Here is a 14,460-nt window from a genome sequence, read left to right on the forward strand (position 1 = left end):
ATAAGTTCTGTGGTGGCAGTATGCCCAACATCATGAAACAAAATTCCAAATTAATTTAGTGAAATGTTAAATAAATGAGAATAAACTAATCATATAAGAATTGTTATTTAAAGAATACTTATCATTTAGAAAAATAAGAATAAACAAATACATATTTAATTCAGGCTAGTTTCTTTTACGACAAATGAAATAGTTCAAAAAATGAAAAATCCCTAAATATTGATTAACCCTGTTATTTTGTACTCACGAATGTTTAATTTTTGTTGAATGAATAGAGAAAATATAAATATAATACAATTAATTTTTTGAGAGTTCATTCTACTGTAATTTTTTCATGTATGTAATTAAGACCAGGGTATTGCTCAAACCTGGGTGTTCCAAAAATATCTATCTAATCTTTTTTGAAGGTTCTCATTTCATGTATTGAATGTTCAATTAACTTAATAATCCTACTTAAAACTTGTACAGAATGTTAGAAATTTAGGTATAAGGTAGGTTATATAAATATATGCGCTGCTGATATGTTTAAATTATTGTTTGTTTTCAGAGAATGGATTCATATGAATTGCATAAAGCACATAAAATTAATGAATCAGATGAAGTTGCCTCCAGTTCATCTCATAATACAAGTGAAAACGATGGAAATTCTGAGTTAAAGGATGAGGTTTTTGATTCATATCCAAAACCCACTTTTAAAAATGCATTACAGGCTAAAAAGAGATTACAAGCTTTTGCTGCACAAAAGCTTTGGAGTTCTTCTAGTTGTAAAACAAAATGTAATGAAAAATCCCTAAATGAACATAATGAATCTCAAGCTGTTTCAGTTGTGGGACTCAGAACAAAAAAAGGTAAATTTGAAACCTTTTTTGCTTCTTTTCTATTAATAATTTCCCAAATTAATAATTATTCTTGAAGAAAATCCTATGGATAAAGCTAAGGCTACGATTGAAGAGATCGAACTATTGAAACTAGCTGAGTTTTCCCAATCAATATCTGTTGAGAGTGAAGAGAAGCTTATACGTAGGTCCAGGTCTAAGTCTTCAGGTAAGTTAAATGTTTACTGAAGTACCATTGTATATTAAAGACCAATTCTTCAGAGCCAGAGTTTGTTTTTCGGAAACGAGAAAGGAAAGTTAGAAATTACAGGAGGAGTGACAATTCTAGAAGATCGCCTAGTCCTACTATCACAACAGCTAGAGAGAAATATGCTGAAAAATCTAAGTGTAAATACCCAAGGAATTGGGAAGAGTTCATTCGGGATAAGTGGACTTTTGAGAAATTGATGTGTAAAGATTCTCATTTTAAGAGCAAGATCAGGAATGCACCAAACGAGTAATTATATTTTGTTACTGAAAAATCTCTCAATGATTGAAATTAATTTTTTTACAGTATATTTCGACAACTTCTCTTTGACACACCGCCAGCTCCAATTAAACCATTCCATTATAAAAATGAAAGGGGTGATGATTTAAATGTACCATATAAGTTTTTGAGGTAAACATTTGCCCCATTATGAAAGAAAAGGCTTGTTCAGATTTTTTTTTAGGTATACTTCAGCTAAACCCAGAATCGCTTACAATGTCAATATGTTCAAACAAAAGGAACCATTTTTGAACAGACATCAAGTCCTAGAAAGGACAAATAGGGATTTTAGAGTTATATTAGAGAAATTCTACAGCAAAAATAAAAAGAGGTATTTACAAGCAGAGTTTTTGTCTAATAAATTCTCCATGTCTAATTTTCTTTATTTTTTTCAAAGATGTAAGCCTAGTGAACCTATCGGACAAAGAAATTGGTACCAAAAAAATTGGAGGGATGTCGATTCCAAAGTATTAGAAACATCTATAGGTTTATCTTTCCTCCAAACGTACTCCGACGATGAAGAAGAGGAAGAACCATATTTAGATCCCAACGAATTGACCAGACAAGTAGAGAAGTTTATAGAAGAGAAAAAAAGGGATAAAGTAAAATTGAACGAAAGAGTCGAAAGGGAAACCAGGAAGATTGCAAACGATTTTTTGCTCGAAGATTTCGCAGAAAGAGCTGATAGGAAGTCTATTTCCTTACATGTAAGTGAGACAGTGACGAAAAAAAAGGAAAACGTAAAAATCGAAGAAAACATGTCCTGGACGCCAGAGAGAAAACCGTTACCTACGGAAGATATGTGTCTCTTCCCACCGGAAATGAAAAAACTGGAATTCAAATTAGACGAAGAAAAGGTTAAAATCGCGGGCGATAAAGACGAAAAGATTGTATCGGAAGATGAATGGGCCGAAACGCCCGAGAGAAAATCCGCCGACTCCGACAAAGACAAAAAGAAAAAAAAGAAATCGAAGAAAGGGTACAGTTCGGAGGATTCAGATTCGTCGGACGAGAAAAGATCGAAGAAGAAGAAAAAGAGAAAATTGGAGAGGAAGAAAAAACAGAGGGAGAAAGAGAAGAAATCGAGGAAGAAGGAGAAACTCAAGGCGGAAAAATTCAAGAAGGAGAAGAAGAAACAGAAGGAAAAGGAGAAGAAGAAGGAGATTTTGAAAAAATTGAAGAAGGAATTCCTCGAAGAAGAAGAAAGGACGCAGAAACAAATCGAGACACAAGTGAAAGTTGAAAAGTATGAGGCTGCGGAACCTGAGGAAGACTTGAAGAAGTGCTTGAGAAAAACACATTCCGATCAAGGGAATACGGAAATGACGGATGACAGGAGGTCCAAAAAGGAAGAACAAATCGAAGAATTGATCGAGATCAAGGTTAAGAAGGAGAAGCTTCCTTATGAAAACAAAGAAGAGAAACAGGAGGAAAATTTGTTACAAATTAAGGAAAAGAACGAAGAAAAGTTGATAGTTGACAAGGGTGACAAAGAAGAGATGATCCCCGGGGAAGAGACACCGGATACCGAAGAATACCAGTCGAACTGGGAGAGCGACGACGGAATCTCCCCGATCGTCAAACCGTCATCGAAAAAATCCAGTCGAGGTTGGGAGAGCGACGAGGAAGTGTTCGAGAGGGCCTTTTCGAAGAAACAACCGGGGGATAATCCTTTCGCAGGTTCCTCCCTTCTGGAGATGCCGCTGGACATCAAGTTTCCCAGACGCAGATTCGGCAAACAGGAAAAGAGGAGATCCAGGACGCGGTAAAGAAATATGGACGAAGTTCGAAAGTTTCAGCGATAAATACGATTTTTTTTTAGGTCGCCGGAGTATCTGGACATGGAGAAGGAGATCAAGATCCTGGCTGCGGAACGGATGAACCTGAACAAGGAACGGATGCAATTGGAGATGGAAAAGATAAGGATACACGAATTGGAGAGGAAGAAATCGATGGAGGAGATGGAGCAGAGGAGCAGGGGGGATCCGTCCCCCGGCTGGCACAAGCCGCAGTCGAATCACGACAAGTGGCATACGAAGGACAGTTATGTCGAATCTAGGTCGAAGGAGAGGAGGGAAAAGGAAGAACAAGTACCTAGGAGTAAGGCTGGAGGTAGGAATTATGTTTTCGGGAATATTTTTGACGGTTCGAACGCGTAAACTGTCATTTCGCGAAACTTTAAGGTTATGGCGTAATTGTCAGATGTCAAATGAGATGACGGAGTACCGAGGTTAGGTTAGGTTTTGTTTTGATAGGTGGGATTATCCATTTATGGTGACTGGTTTGTGTTATACAGTGTGGTCCAACGAAAACTTGATTTTCCGGCTCTAAAATGAAAATGTGGAAAATTGTCGCAATTTTGAAGCGAAATTTCGCTAGGATCATGAGGATTCACGCTCTCGAGCAGGGGAACGTCTGGGACTGGTGGTCCTTTGGCGGGGACTGAAGGGTCTTCTGACAGGACTCAGGGATCTTCTGGTGGGGCTGTGAGATCTTCCAGACACTGGGGACTTAAAATATCGAGGACGATGAGGAGGGGAAGGAGATCGCGAAAAAGACCTCCTGGGAGACCTTTTTCTTTTCTCCACTATAGCGCGGTTTTGAAGCACAAACGCTGCACTTCTGGGGGACAAGGGTCCCATTGGAACGGAATCCTGGGGCTCTATAACTAACGGTTTCAACGGTGGGACATTGAATCCCACCGGCTGCATCTCTATGGGAACTGAATGCGTTTGGATGGGAGGAGGTGGTATGAAAGGCGGCGGTACATTTAAGGGAAATACTTCCGGTATCGAGTAAGATGGCACTGTGTTATAAACGGTTGTGAACTGGGGTAATTGAAGAGGATTCATGAAAGGTTGATTAGGGAGCATGATGGAATTATTTGGAGGTGGAAAAGGCTTGAAGACTCTGCCGTTATTTATACGACGGTTAGGTATCTTCCTCTGAATTGGAGACTTTTGTAACTGTGGCTTATTTGAATACTTTGTTTGACCTTCAACTTTTGTTTCGTCTTTAGTAGTATTTTTCACTTCACTTTCACTTGATTTGGGGATATCTCTTGCTGGACTATCTTGATGAATCGCTTCTTCACTTGTAGTCTTTTCCAATCCTTCATCATCATTGCCACTTGCTTCTGGAGTTTGAATTTCTTCATCTAAATTTGATTCAATTTTCTTTTCCTCCACAATCGGTTCTTTTCTGACCTTGGTTTTTCTTTCCTCGGTAGGTTCTCCTGAAATTTCAGCATCTAACTCTTCCATCAGAGCTTCTAAACTGTCAGATCTTTCTAACTTTGTATCTGAGATCTCATCGTCATTCTCAGATTCTGAATTAGAATTGTCGTATCTATCAAATTTACTACTTGGTCCATCGTTTTCAGCCTCTTGTGTCGTCGCGTTGGCATATCTGTCTTGAGGTAACACCAATCTGGGAGGATCATTAACCTTATCAGAAAATTTCAGTGTTCTCGAGTCTATTTTTTTCAAACTGTGAGTCGATGTAGGAATTGAAATGAGATTGGAGTTTCTAACAACGTATAGCCCCTGTAAAAGAATACGAAAATTTTATGTAGGGTAATCCAAGAGAAAGTAGGTCTTTTCTGAATGAATGATGCATACATTTCTGTTTCCTCTGCTACTTGACCCAGGAAAAAATCTTCTCTTTCCTCCTCTAAATGAACCTTTGTAGTTATTGTAAGGTAGTATCTTGAAATCTTGCTTTGTGGTAGTTTCACTGGACTCGTTTTTCTTCTTTAGGGAATTGAGAGCAGATTTCTTTTATTTAGTTCACTTCTCGGTGCTCCTGGTGTCAATTTTTGTAGCTAGAAGGACTAGATCGAGATTTTGATGCTTTGTGGTCATGATACTTGTGAATCTCATGGGTTAAAACCCATTTATCAACTTTTCGAAGATCTAATCGGTATCTTTCAGCGGAGAAACCGGACGAGACCACCGGCGTCGTCCTGACCGTCCACAGTTCCCCGGAGATAACGTCCACCAAGAAGAGTCCCACGCACACCGTCCTCGAGAGCGTCTATCAGGAGTTCATGAAGGCCGTAACCGGCGGCGACGACGCCAGGGGCATCGTGATCAGCAGCACGGACGACGCGGACAACAAGACGCGACAACATCAGCAGCAGCAACAACGGACGAAGGTGAAATATTCCAGATCGCAGAGGGACAGGAACAGGAGGAGGAGCGTCGAGACCGCCGAAGAACCCCAACTGCTCATCACCACCGATCCGAAGATACTGAACGAGATACTGTTGCCGGGCGAGGCGCCCGAGGTACCACCGCCGGTTCCGGCGCCGGTGCCGTCGCCCAAGACGGATCTGACGCAGAACTTGATGCCCGTGGTGGTGAAGAGCGTCCCCCAGGTCAAGTTCGATGCTGGTAGGTACGGATGAAAGGATTTTCGTGGTCGTATTAAGCTGGGATGTTTCAGGGTCTACTGTGGAAGCTAGGGAGGTTCAAAGACTGTCGGATGGTCCACAGGAGGCTTGTGACAAATCTTCTCCCGTTAAACCTTTTTCTTTCTCCACCCTGGTGATACCGTCGAAGAGAAGCCTTTTGGTGGAACCCAACTGGAAGTTAGACGATGATTCTGAAGAGGAACAACCCTCGAATAGGAAAATGGAAGACGTGGAAGCCGAACCGATCGAACTTCAGCAATCTATCAACGAACCATCGCAGGAAACTGAGATGATCGAGGGTCAAGACGAGGAAAAACTGTCTGAGGAAAGGAGAGAAAACCAACAGAACGAAGAGATGAGAATAGAAGAACGGTCCGATAGAAGAAAACCTTCCAGGTGCGTTTTACGAATTTTCGACGACCTTTCTTCACCGGGACTCAATACGAATTTTTCCAGGAGTAGGAGTCCCTTGGACACCTCGAGGGACAAGAGACGAAAACAGGACGACGGTGGTAGAAGGAGAGACGAGGAAAAGAGAAGAGAATCGGGCGGTAGAAGAGGCGAAGAGGTCAGAAGAAGGGAGGGAGAAACGAAGGGAAGGGATAATAGGTCCAAGAGACCATCCTCGCCCTCCAGACGCAGGGAACCTTCCCCGAGGAGGAGGAGGTTCTCGTCCCCAGTCCACAGACGTTCTTCGCCCCCTCGTCACAGGTCCCCGTCGAGAAGGGTCCAGTCCAGGAGGCCGGAAAGGAGCGACAGGAGGTCCCCCCCGGCGAGAACGAGCCCGAGCAAGAGGAGGAGGAGCTACTCGCCGCCGAGACCCAGCCCTCGAAGGAGGTCCCCCAGCCCCAGGGACGCCTCCTCGAAATCGCCCAGGCTCAGCCCGATGGAGGGTCTGAAACGGAGCGTGGCCGACTCGACCATCAGCGACGACCTCCTCCCCCAGCTATATCCGGCGGAAAGACCGAGTTCCCCCTTGTGTAGTTCCACGCCGGCGCAGTCTTGCAGGAGGATGAGACTGACGCTGTCGCCGAAGAGACCCTCGCTGGACGAGAGGATCAACCAGGTGCTGGGCATCGAGAGCCAACCGCCCCCGACGCAGACTTGGAGGCCGGCGGAACCGCAGACGGACCCGCGACAGAACGCCCTCTACTCCGGGTACCACCAACACGCTACCTCCATCGACGTCGGGTATCCTCCGAAGGTTCCGCAGGCTTCCAAGGTTTTACAGGTCGGCAACAACCTACAGGTGGTGCCCAGCGAAGATCTGTGCGCGCCGCCCCCTCCTCCCCAACCAGTGGTGAGTGTTTGTCGCCCAGCGCCAAGAGAAGGTAGATCCAACTGTTGGTTTTTTACAGCAAGCACCACCGTCTCAGAAGATCCTCCAAGTCGGCAACATGCTTCAAATAGTACCCTCCGACATGGAGCCTATAATTCCCCCGCCACCCCCTAAAGAACCGCCCAGAGAGACTCCGCCTCCCGTGGTTAAGACAGTTCCAGATAGACAATCAGCCGAAGACGTTTTGGTCGAGAGGATGGCTGAAAGGACCAAGAAGAGGCAGGAAAAAGAGGAAAGGAGGAAAGAGAAGGAGAAAAAGAAGAAAGACAAGGATAAAAAGAGGAAGATGAGGTTGAAAGTTTCCACGGAAGAGATGATAAAGGTTAGTGGATTTGGTTCGGTGTTCCTCAGTCTTAATTTTTTTTTTCGTTTCGTAGAGGGCGCTGGAATTGGACGGTTACATCGGTACCGAAGGGGAGAATTTGAGCGCTATGGTTCCTGAGGTGGTCAACGATACCCCCGGCCTCGACCCCTCCAGAAGTATCTTGTCTACCAGTACCTTGAGGTAAAGGATTTAATCCAGAAATTCCCAGATTTGATCTTGATGTTTCAGGTTCTTGGAGAACAGTTTGAAGTCCGACAGAGAAAGGAAGTCTGTACAATTCGCGGACGGCGTACGCCCAGGTGAAGGTACATCGCCATCTGGCGGCGAAGAGCTATCGTCCCCTCCACCTCAAACGGAAGTCCTGTTGAAGCCAAAGAAATACAAGAGATTGGGGTCGATCAAGAAGAAAAAGAAGAAAAAACTGAAGGTAAGTTCTGGATTCGATTTTTTCACAGATAATCAGGTTTGGTTCCAGGTGAAGAAGATGAAAAAACAGCGGACGCCCCCACCGCCGTCCCCAACGGCGTCCGACGAAGAGTACGAGAATCTACCTCCCCCATCGCCACCTCCAGGTTCGCCTCCTTCTCACGTTTTCCCCCCAAGGGCAAAAGTTCACACTATAAATAATATACCCCAGCATTATCTGCCCTCGTATGGTATCACGACCGCCCCACAGACCCCAGTAGTTCAGCCACAGTCCAGGATCAACCTGGCCTATCAGACCCCGCCCACTGCCATGTATAGAACTCCGCCTCCTCATGTGGCCAATCAGCACTATCCCCGAATGGGCCACGCCCCGCCCATGGGTATGAACGTGCCGCCACCTACCGCGTCAATGCGTAAGTCTGCTCTAACCTCAAAAAATGAATGGATTGGCAATCGTGGTTTAATTTTTTTTTCAGATCGAGATCAACCACCTTACGGTACGTTTTGATGCAGTTGGTTGACGATGAATTAAATAGACTTTTATGTACATAAAATTTTGTGAGATGTTTTGAAATAAATGACTACCATTGTTGGTTTTTACAGTGAGGTCTTGATTTTTTTTGTTTTTTGTATATATGGCTCGTATTTCGGTTTATCTTATTGTTGAATATGGAAATTATTTTGTATGTAGGGCAGGTAAATATACTTTTTTACAAACTGGTGGTTTTTTTTGTGTCCCAGCTACGATGAGATTTTTTTCAACAACAGAAGATTTTTTATATGCATGAAACTTTAATAAATGGTGAATCTGAGGGGTAATGAATTCAGGGATGTGAATTATCGATGTTATGTACTTCCATCATTTAATAATGAGGTGAATAATTAGAAATAAATACACTACTCACCTCAGAAACTATTTTTTGTTGAATATCTCGAAACTGGTCAATTTTAGGAATTTGTGACGTTGTAACAAAGAAAAACGAATGTTACATTCTATGGTCACTTTTTATGAAGAATTCAGTGGCGTAGACTAAGAGTTTTTCGGTCCATTTCATCAGCGACTGTAATTTTAATTTTTTTGAATGATGGTAGATGAAAAATCTTTGACTACGCCACTGGATACTTCATAAAAAATGACTGTAGAATGTAACATTTGAAAGGCTAGAAAATGAGTTTCTACATGAAAATAAGAGAAGATAGAAATATGATGTTTTTTGCCATCACTCCTTTGGAAAATTGAGGTTAAAATGTGTTTTCCATTTTCCCAAGCTCTTAGAGTTACAGGGCCTTCACTGTAATTCACAAATTCAACCCACCTTGTTTGAAATAAAAAGATATCGATCAATTCAAGTCGGTTTTAATATTCACTTTATAAAAATTCATATTCATTATATGGTAGTATGAAAAGGTACGGTATGCAGTCATTTTGTGTCTTATTCAATCACAATAAACTTATATTCTATTCTACAAAACCAACTGACGTCCATTCAAAATCCTTTTCAACAGGGATGATGATGATGGTGATGCCCAAAATGATAACGGCACTCTCGATTTTGGCAATTGTCTTCCCAGCAGCGTGGCGGAGGACCATCATGATCTACAAAATTGGAAAATCATATTCGTTAAAATCAAGAGGAAAGGAAGATGAAGAATCCCATAACAGTAAAAAGAGCAACTCTTCTAGTAATAAATCTCGAAATTCCATCGAACTCATTAAAAAAAGAATAATGAAGAAGGTTTTCCGTCAGCGTTCTCTTTCATAGGATGATGCGGAATTAAAAGGAAGAAGAATATTCTGAAATTTACAATTTTTGAAATAGGCTTTCTAGTTTTCTCGAGAAAGGCTGTGTTTATGAAGCCAACCAATAATAAACATATAAAATACATCGAGTAACAATCTTTTAAAATTATAATCTCAATTGAGCAGTAAAAAAAAACTTACAAGTTTCGATGTGCACTATTGGATTTGGCGGTGGTGGTGGATGGTGATGGTCGTGGTGATCGTGGTGGTGATGGTGATCATGGTGATCGGGGTGGTGATGGTGGTGGTGGTGATCGTCGCACATTTTCGAGTTTCTCGTCTTCAAAACTATGTCTGAGGGCACCTTCACCTGAAACTACTATTTATAGGTATAGATAACATATATGGGAATCTTTAAAAAATACAGATCTATCGATTACGTTATCGTTATCAGCGGTTATTCATTGAATTTCCCAATCAACTTAGGATGATTATAGTCACACCAATAATATTTATATAGATGTAATAAAATTTGAAGATTGTTTTGGGGATTATTTTGGTGGATGGTTTATATGAGTCAGGGGAAATTTGCTACGTTAGTATTACCTTCCGAAGGTTTTCATCATTAGTGAATAAATGATGAATATAAAACGATTGGTACAACATTTTTTTTTTCCTGGAAATTATCGAAATATTTCAACATTATCCATTTTAGAGCAATTGGCAAAATCGAAATGAAAATATTCTGCCTCTATCAAGTAATAAACAGCCTCAAATCGCTTGATATTCGACTGAGTTTTGTCAGTGTAGGTACTGAATAACTAGTTGAGCTAGAATTCATGCATCTATTCATTATAAGATTTATTTATATGGAAATATTCAGAAAAATAAAAAAAAATTATGTTTATCAATATAACTCAGGTAATTTTTTAAATAATTCACTTTCAGCTTTAGTTAGGTATATAAAAAGTTTTGGTAGACTGAAGTTTCGAATTTTGTATATTCCATAATAGATATTTTTTTGTCAAGTTTCAAAAAGCTGGACTTTCCTGTCGTGTTAGGAATTACTGCGAATTACAATCTCATTTCCTTTCTCCGACGTAAATTCCATGGGATTTTCCACGAACCCAAAATAGATCCAACTAATTGTACGTGTTGTTTCACCTTATCGATCCCCATGTGAAAATTGAGTCAGGTAGATAAAGTTTATCTGATGAAATAAATATTTCATGAAGGTGTCAAACCCATCAGAACAATTAAAATAGTTCTATACTGAATAGAAAATTCGTCCGTTGAAACCAGACTTCGTTAAAAGTATCGTGTTTATAATTTGGGATGGGAGTAGGACCGCATCATCATCATCATCACCACCATGATGATCACCACGAACATTATGGACCACCGCATCATTATGGGCCACATTTTGAACCACATCATCACCATGGATCTCATCATCACGCCCCTGAGATTCACATTGAACCAAGAATGTATCCTTTGCCTCACGTAGATATTCACGTAGATCCGCGTAAGTGAAAATTTTGAATATCTTTTGTCGTGTTATTTGTACGTTGTACATTCAGTACACCCAAAATTGTGGGTGAAGTTTAAACACATTTTATTTATTTTCTCCATTGAAATTATGTTGTTTTTATTGCAGCACATCATCACCATCATCATCCATTCGAACACCATCATCACCATGGTCACCACCATGGACACCACTGGTGATACAAGAAATTAATGATTGGAAATCTGGTTCCTATGTAATGATTTTATTCAAATAAATGATTTGTTGCATTGAATCTTTGGTTTCAATCAATATCCTATGGTTCTCCTTCTAATGATTTCATTTTTTTTTTCAATAAACACCTGCGCCAAGCTTTTTGCTTAACTTTTCTTCCAGGGCGCCTTCAAATTGGCGGATGCGCTAAAGCCAATTATGGTTTTTCCAACCTAAAGTAGCCTCCGCCAATGTGTTTTCCCATGAAACCGAGCTCCTACGACCTTCTAATTATATCGATTGTTGCATGTTGTTTTCATTGAACTATACGGTTTTCCTTTTCATCCAGAAAGATAAATGTTGTGTCTGGATCGGCCTCAATAACTTGATATATCCTTGATCTGATGTTGTCCGTTTTTGGAACGAGTAACCATTTGTTGTCATTATGACTCAAGACTTTGAGCGATTTGAATGATAAGCGCGACTCAATTATCCCATATAATTTAAGTGCTTCAATATGGATCCCTTAAAAAGTAATCATAAGTGTTGAAAATTATGGTTTGAATCTACGGTAATAGAAGAAAAATAGTTTTGTTGAAAATCGTGTCTGGTTTAAAATAGTGAGTATGATTTTTGAAATGAAATGGCGCGTATGAAATTTAAGTAAGGGAAATGTGAGACTCTCGTCATAGAGAAAACATAATTTTTTTATTGTCTGAATCGAGGAAACTAATCAATATCGCTATGATTTGAACTCCTAGTTGTTGAATTAATCTCGCAGCATCTAACAAAATTCTTGTCTTGACTGGACACACTTCAAATTTTACTGAATCGATGAAAATTTTTTATTTGTTATATCAAACAAATTGGATACTTCCGTAATTCATTTATTTTCAGAATACAAACATGAATCAATATCTAATCGTAGATCAACAAAAATAATTCATGTTTTCTATTGATATAATGAGCCTCTTGAATGCTCACACTTACCTTCGTTTCACAAGGAATCAGTGGCGTAGTTAGAAAAGTTACAATATAATTTAAGTAGAACTAAAACTCTTTCAGCTCCCTCTGTGAGGATTCTTCCTATTTTTTCTTCCTTTTCCATACACATTTCAAGAAAAGCTTCTTATGGATATTCTGCATCTCTAACACATATTGTGTAAAAATTGTAGGTGTATAAACCAATAAACTTCAGATATGTGCGATTATGACGGAGGGTACTATGATGGGGGAGGTTACACAGAGGATATTGTCCACCACGACGTTGTACATCATGATGTTGTCCACCATGATGTAATCCATGACTACTACCCCCATCACGTGGATTACTGTTCGCCCCATGTTGATATTTTCACACCTGGTATAGGAATTGGTGTAGGTAAGAGGAAAAATTTACTGAGTTATTGAATACTCTTCTTTGGCAGCAAATGTTTGATTCCATACGAAAAGAAGTATCATAGTTTATATTTTAAGATTGTTTTTCTAGGGGTAGGGAGCTATGTTGGTCCGATGGTTACTCCAGTGGCGTCCTACCCTGCACCAGTAATGGGGTATCCATCTGGGCCTGCTGTAGGTGTTGGTTACGTGCAGTCAGCTCCAGCTCCAGTTGTCTATACTAGAGAACCAGAAGTGACATGTTGTGCAACTTGTACCATTCTATGAAACCAAATGAGAACTTCGTCTTGAACCAATTTGTTTCGAAGTGTCTTACTTCATGATAATACTTTATACTGATATATGATAGATGATAGTACAACGATCATCTCAGAAATATTTTGGATATTCTATAAAAAGAGGTGAATGAAGTGGTTACATGATTTGGCATACAATAGCAAATATGTGTGCAAAATCTTAAGAATGTACCTTTCTGATTCACCACTTTATTCTAAACTAGTAAATGGAAATGTGATACTCGATTTTTTTTTAATTCATATGAAATTAGCTTCTTCATATTTATATATACACTTTTTTACGAAAACTTAAAGCACTTTTAAATAAAATTTTCAGGTGTTTGATGAAATTGAGAAATATTCGATTATTTAGATATCAATATATTTATTGTTCTTTAATAATTTTATCAGTACTGTTTGCCTATGTAACGACTTTCTTAATAAAGAGATTCTAAATTCGTTATACCCTGTTCTTATTTCTTCACTAATAAATAAAAATGCTAATCAACCTTACCTACTACAACTATTATCGAAAAGGAACATTAAATCGATAATATTCTATAAAATTAAAGAATATAGTGAAAACATTCGAAATTTGTTGAATTTCAAAAATACAGATATGGTGGATGCGAAATCAGCATTCCCGATGTTTTCCACATCCAAAACGTCGGTGGTTATGATGGGGTCCATGATGATGTGGTCCATGGTGATGCATTTTCTTGTGTTGCCAGTGGTGATGTTTTCCCCAGTGCTTTTGGTGTCCACCTGAAGATATTCCAGAATTATAGAGTTTCATGATAAATTTTCATAGACAGCGAACCCATAATGAACAACACTTACCTCTTTTGAAGGAACCAAACTTGTGGCATCGCTTCTTTGACTCGTTTGTTGGACAGCTATCGTTCTGTTCCTGGCAACAATCTGATATTTCAGCATCCTCAGCTTCTTGCTCTGCTGATGTGGTTGGAGGAACTTCCTCTTGTCTCAGGTCATCGTTTTGCCTCTGTTCTTGCAGTTTTGTTCTGAGAAACTGCTTGAATAATTCGAATAGCAAATGTTCTTCATCATTGCCTTCATTTTTTTTGTGAGGCCCCCCATGAAATTCACGGCGGAAACACTTGCCTCCTTTTTTTTGACCATGACAATTGTAAACTTTCATTTTCGCAAATGATGTTAAGATGAGTGTATGTTAAATTGAGGACACAAGCACTAAAGGAAACGCTGGTTTATTATCACAACAAATCGTTATATATACCTCATAGGGAAAATATTATGATGGTGGGGAGGGTTTATTGAACTTATAACGACATATAGTGAAATATGTTGCAATCTGAGGTCAAGGTCGTAGCAATTACAGATATTTACGAGACATTATGCAACGATGATCTCATAATTCTTTTTTTCTATATACTATTGGATCATAATATGTATTACAATGTATGGAAAAGCATTTTCCTCTT

At 39.8% G+C, this 14,460-nt stretch overlaps 5 protein-coding genes across 6 annotated transcripts; 3 read left to right on the top strand and 2 right to left on the bottom strand.

The window, feature by feature from the left end:
* The first annotated feature begins 213 nt into the window (after nt 1-213).
* On the top strand, nt 214-8,473 carry LOC123316598 (trichohyalin-like). 2 transcript variants are annotated; one of them, XM_044902760.1, is made up of 17 exons: nt 230-336; nt 408-491; nt 548-848; nt 916-1,044; nt 1,098-1,332; nt 1,390-1,494; nt 1,547-1,693; nt 1,760-3,127; nt 3,185-3,474; nt 5,295-5,756; nt 5,809-6,172; nt 6,233-7,076; nt 7,135-7,437; nt 7,493-7,620; nt 7,669-7,867; nt 7,916-8,279; nt 8,343-8,473. In XM_044902760.1, the coding sequence occupies exons 3-17, from the start codon at nt 551-553 to the stop codon at nt 8,372-8,374; spliced, it is 5,268 nt and encodes a 1,755-aa protein (XP_044758695.1). In that variant the 5' UTR covers nt 230-336; nt 408-491; nt 548-550; the 3' UTR covers nt 8,375-8,473. The 2 variants fall into 2 exon arrangements, with proteins under 2 accessions (XP_044758697.1, XP_044758695.1); XM_044902762.1 differs by having other exon boundaries at nt 214-491; nt 7,684-7,867.
* A 733-nt stretch (nt 8,474-9,206) lies between these two features.
* LOC123316667 (uncharacterized histidine-rich protein DDB_G0274557-like) lies at nt 9,207-9,973 on the bottom strand. Its single transcript, XM_044902857.1, has 2 exons — nt 9,809-9,973; nt 9,207-9,463 (listed from the first exon to the last, which is right to left on the bottom strand). The coding sequence occupies exons 1-2, from the start codon at nt 9,930-9,932 to the stop codon at nt 9,366-9,368; spliced, it is 222 nt and encodes a 73-aa protein (XP_044758792.1). The 5' UTR covers nt 9,933-9,973; the 3' UTR covers nt 9,207-9,365.
* Nucleotides 9,974-10,840: 867 nt separating this feature from the next.
* LOC123316666 (histidine-rich glycoprotein-like) lies at nt 10,841-11,409 on the top strand. Its single transcript, XM_044902856.1, has 2 exons — nt 10,841-11,132; nt 11,265-11,409. Exons 1-2 carry the CDS (start codon nt 10,943-10,945, stop codon nt 11,333-11,335), a joined length of 261 nt encoding a protein of 86 aa, XP_044758791.1. The 5' UTR covers nt 10,841-10,942; the 3' UTR covers nt 11,336-11,409.
* A 204-nt stretch (nt 11,410-11,613) lies between these two features.
* On the top strand, nt 11,614-13,463 carry LOC123316571. The gene is made up of 3 exons (XM_044902717.1): nt 11,614-11,947; nt 12,503-12,708; nt 12,817-13,463. The coding sequence occupies exons 2-3, from the start codon at nt 12,528-12,530 to the stop codon at nt 12,990-12,992; spliced, it is 357 nt and encodes a 118-aa protein (XP_044758652.1). The 5' UTR covers nt 11,614-11,947; nt 12,503-12,527; the 3' UTR covers nt 12,993-13,463.
* LOC123316570 (lateral signaling target protein 2 homolog) lies at nt 13,457-14,237 on the bottom strand. The gene is made up of 2 exons (XM_044902715.1): nt 13,841-14,237; nt 13,457-13,765 (listed from the first exon to the last, which is right to left on the bottom strand). The coding sequence occupies exons 1-2, from the start codon at nt 14,157-14,159 to the stop codon at nt 13,635-13,637; spliced, it is 450 nt and encodes a 149-aa protein (XP_044758650.1). The 5' UTR covers nt 14,160-14,237; the 3' UTR covers nt 13,457-13,634.
* Between the last annotated feature and the right edge of the window lie 223 nt (nt 14,238-14,460).

This window comes from Coccinella septempunctata, chromosome 7 (genome assembly GCF_907165205.1).
Source record: "Coccinella septempunctata chromosome 7, icCocSept1.1, whole genome shotgun sequence".
Classification (NCBI taxonomy): Eukaryota; Metazoa; Arthropoda; class Insecta; order Coleoptera; family Coccinellidae; genus Coccinella; species Coccinella septempunctata.